The 1,511-nt window shown below is 62.8% G+C and overlaps 1 protein-coding gene across 1 annotated transcript; it reads left to right on the forward strand.

The window, feature by feature from the left end:
* Positions 1–49: 49 nt before the first annotated feature.
* Positions 50–499, forward strand: EMIHUDRAFT_45560 (hypothetical protein; the record flags this gene model as incomplete). The annotated part of the gene is made up of 1 exon (XM_005778325.1): positions 50–499. A coding segment is annotated over one exon (450 nt), but the record flags the coding sequence as incomplete, so codon positions are not given.
* Positions 500–1,511: the final 1,012 nt, after the last annotated feature.

The raw sequence follows: 1,511 nt of genomic DNA on the forward strand, positions 1-1,511 counted from the left end.
GGGGGTGGTGTCGCCGAGCAGCGTCTCGAGCGCTGAAGTGGACTCGGCGCTGGATGCTCGCTCGCCGATGGCACTCCGTGTTGCCATCGACGTGGGCTTCGACGACCTGATGTCCGACGGCGAGCGCAAGTCGCTGGCGAGCCAGTGCGGTCTCTGCCACAGTATCGCATCCCAGGCTGAGCACCGGCCACACGTCGCACTCGCGGTCTGCTGCGGCACGGGGGGCGGGGAGCGTTCGCTCTCGCTGCTGCGCGCCGCGGGGCTCGAGCAGTGGCAGCCGCTCTCCTGGCAGGGCGGTTCCTCCGCGTCCTTGCTCTCGATGCCGGGCACGAGTGTTGACGATCTCGTCTACCTGAGCCCCGACGCGCCCGACGTGCTGTCCGAGCTCACGCCCTCCGCAGTCTACGTCATCGGAGGCCTCGTCGACCGGCACAAGGTTCGCGGGGCGTCACGTGAGCGCGCCGCCGCTCTCGGAATCCGTTGCGCTCGCTTACCCTTGGCCGAGCATTTGCCAGCGGATATGCGTGGCAAGTCCAACGCGCTGGACGCCCTCAATGTGAACGCGGTTTTCCGATTGCTCGTCGAGTGGAGCCGCAGCCGCGACTGGACCGCTGCAATCGCGACCGCGCTCGATGGTGCACAGCGCCACTGCGGCAGCGCTTCCGGTCTCATTCACCCGCACGGGTTTTGGGACGGCCCGCGCATCGCAAGCCAGCACCAGTACGATTTACACCTCAGCGCAGCGCTGCTGGCTTTCTTCCGAGCAGAGGGTGCCCAATCGGTCGTCGACCTCGGTTGCGGCATGGGCAGCTACGTCCGCCACTTCAGCCGCGAGGGCCTCCGCGCTATTGGATTCGACGGGAACCCGTCAACGCCCCATCTCTCGAAAGGCGCTTGCGGTGTCCTCGACTTGTCCGTCATCGCCGAGGTGGAAGAGCCGTGCGACTGGGTGCTCTCGCTGGAGGTGGGCGAGCATTTGCCAAAGGTTTACGAGGCCGCGTTCATGGAGAACCTCAACCGATTCAATACTCAGGGGATGGTGTTGAGCTGGGCGCTGGAGGGCCAGGGCGGCACAGGGCATGTGAATGAGCAGAGCAACGACTATATCAAGGCCAAGATATGCGCGCTGGGCTACGTCAACGATGCGAACGCGGAGGCTTCGCTTCGTCAGGCAGCCCAATTTGCGTATTTCAAGCGAACAATCATGGTGTTCCGCAGGACGGCATGGCAGGACGGCATGACTCAGGGGTGATGTGCGGCTTGAGCCTTGACTGTCTCTTGTACGGCTCTATATAGAAGCTCGAGTATAGAAGCCAGGAGCAGGACGTCCCACATACGTTGTACGAGAGAGTAAATCTCCAGTGAGCAATGCCAGTGAGAGGCTGAGAGCAGTGTCTTCACCTTTTGAGAAACTGAGAGAGATACAAAATGCGCCTGCGGGCGGACCCTCACAGATCACAGTTCACAGATCACTCGTGAGAGCGCTGTGACCTCTGGGAGGCTCTGTGCTC

Source organism: Emiliania huxleyi, assembly GCF_000372725.1.
Source record: "Emiliania huxleyi CCMP1516 unplaced genomic scaffold EMIHUscaffold_248, whole genome shotgun sequence".
Lineage (NCBI taxonomy): Eukaryota > Haptophyta > Isochrysidales > Noelaerhabdaceae > Emiliania > Emiliania huxleyi.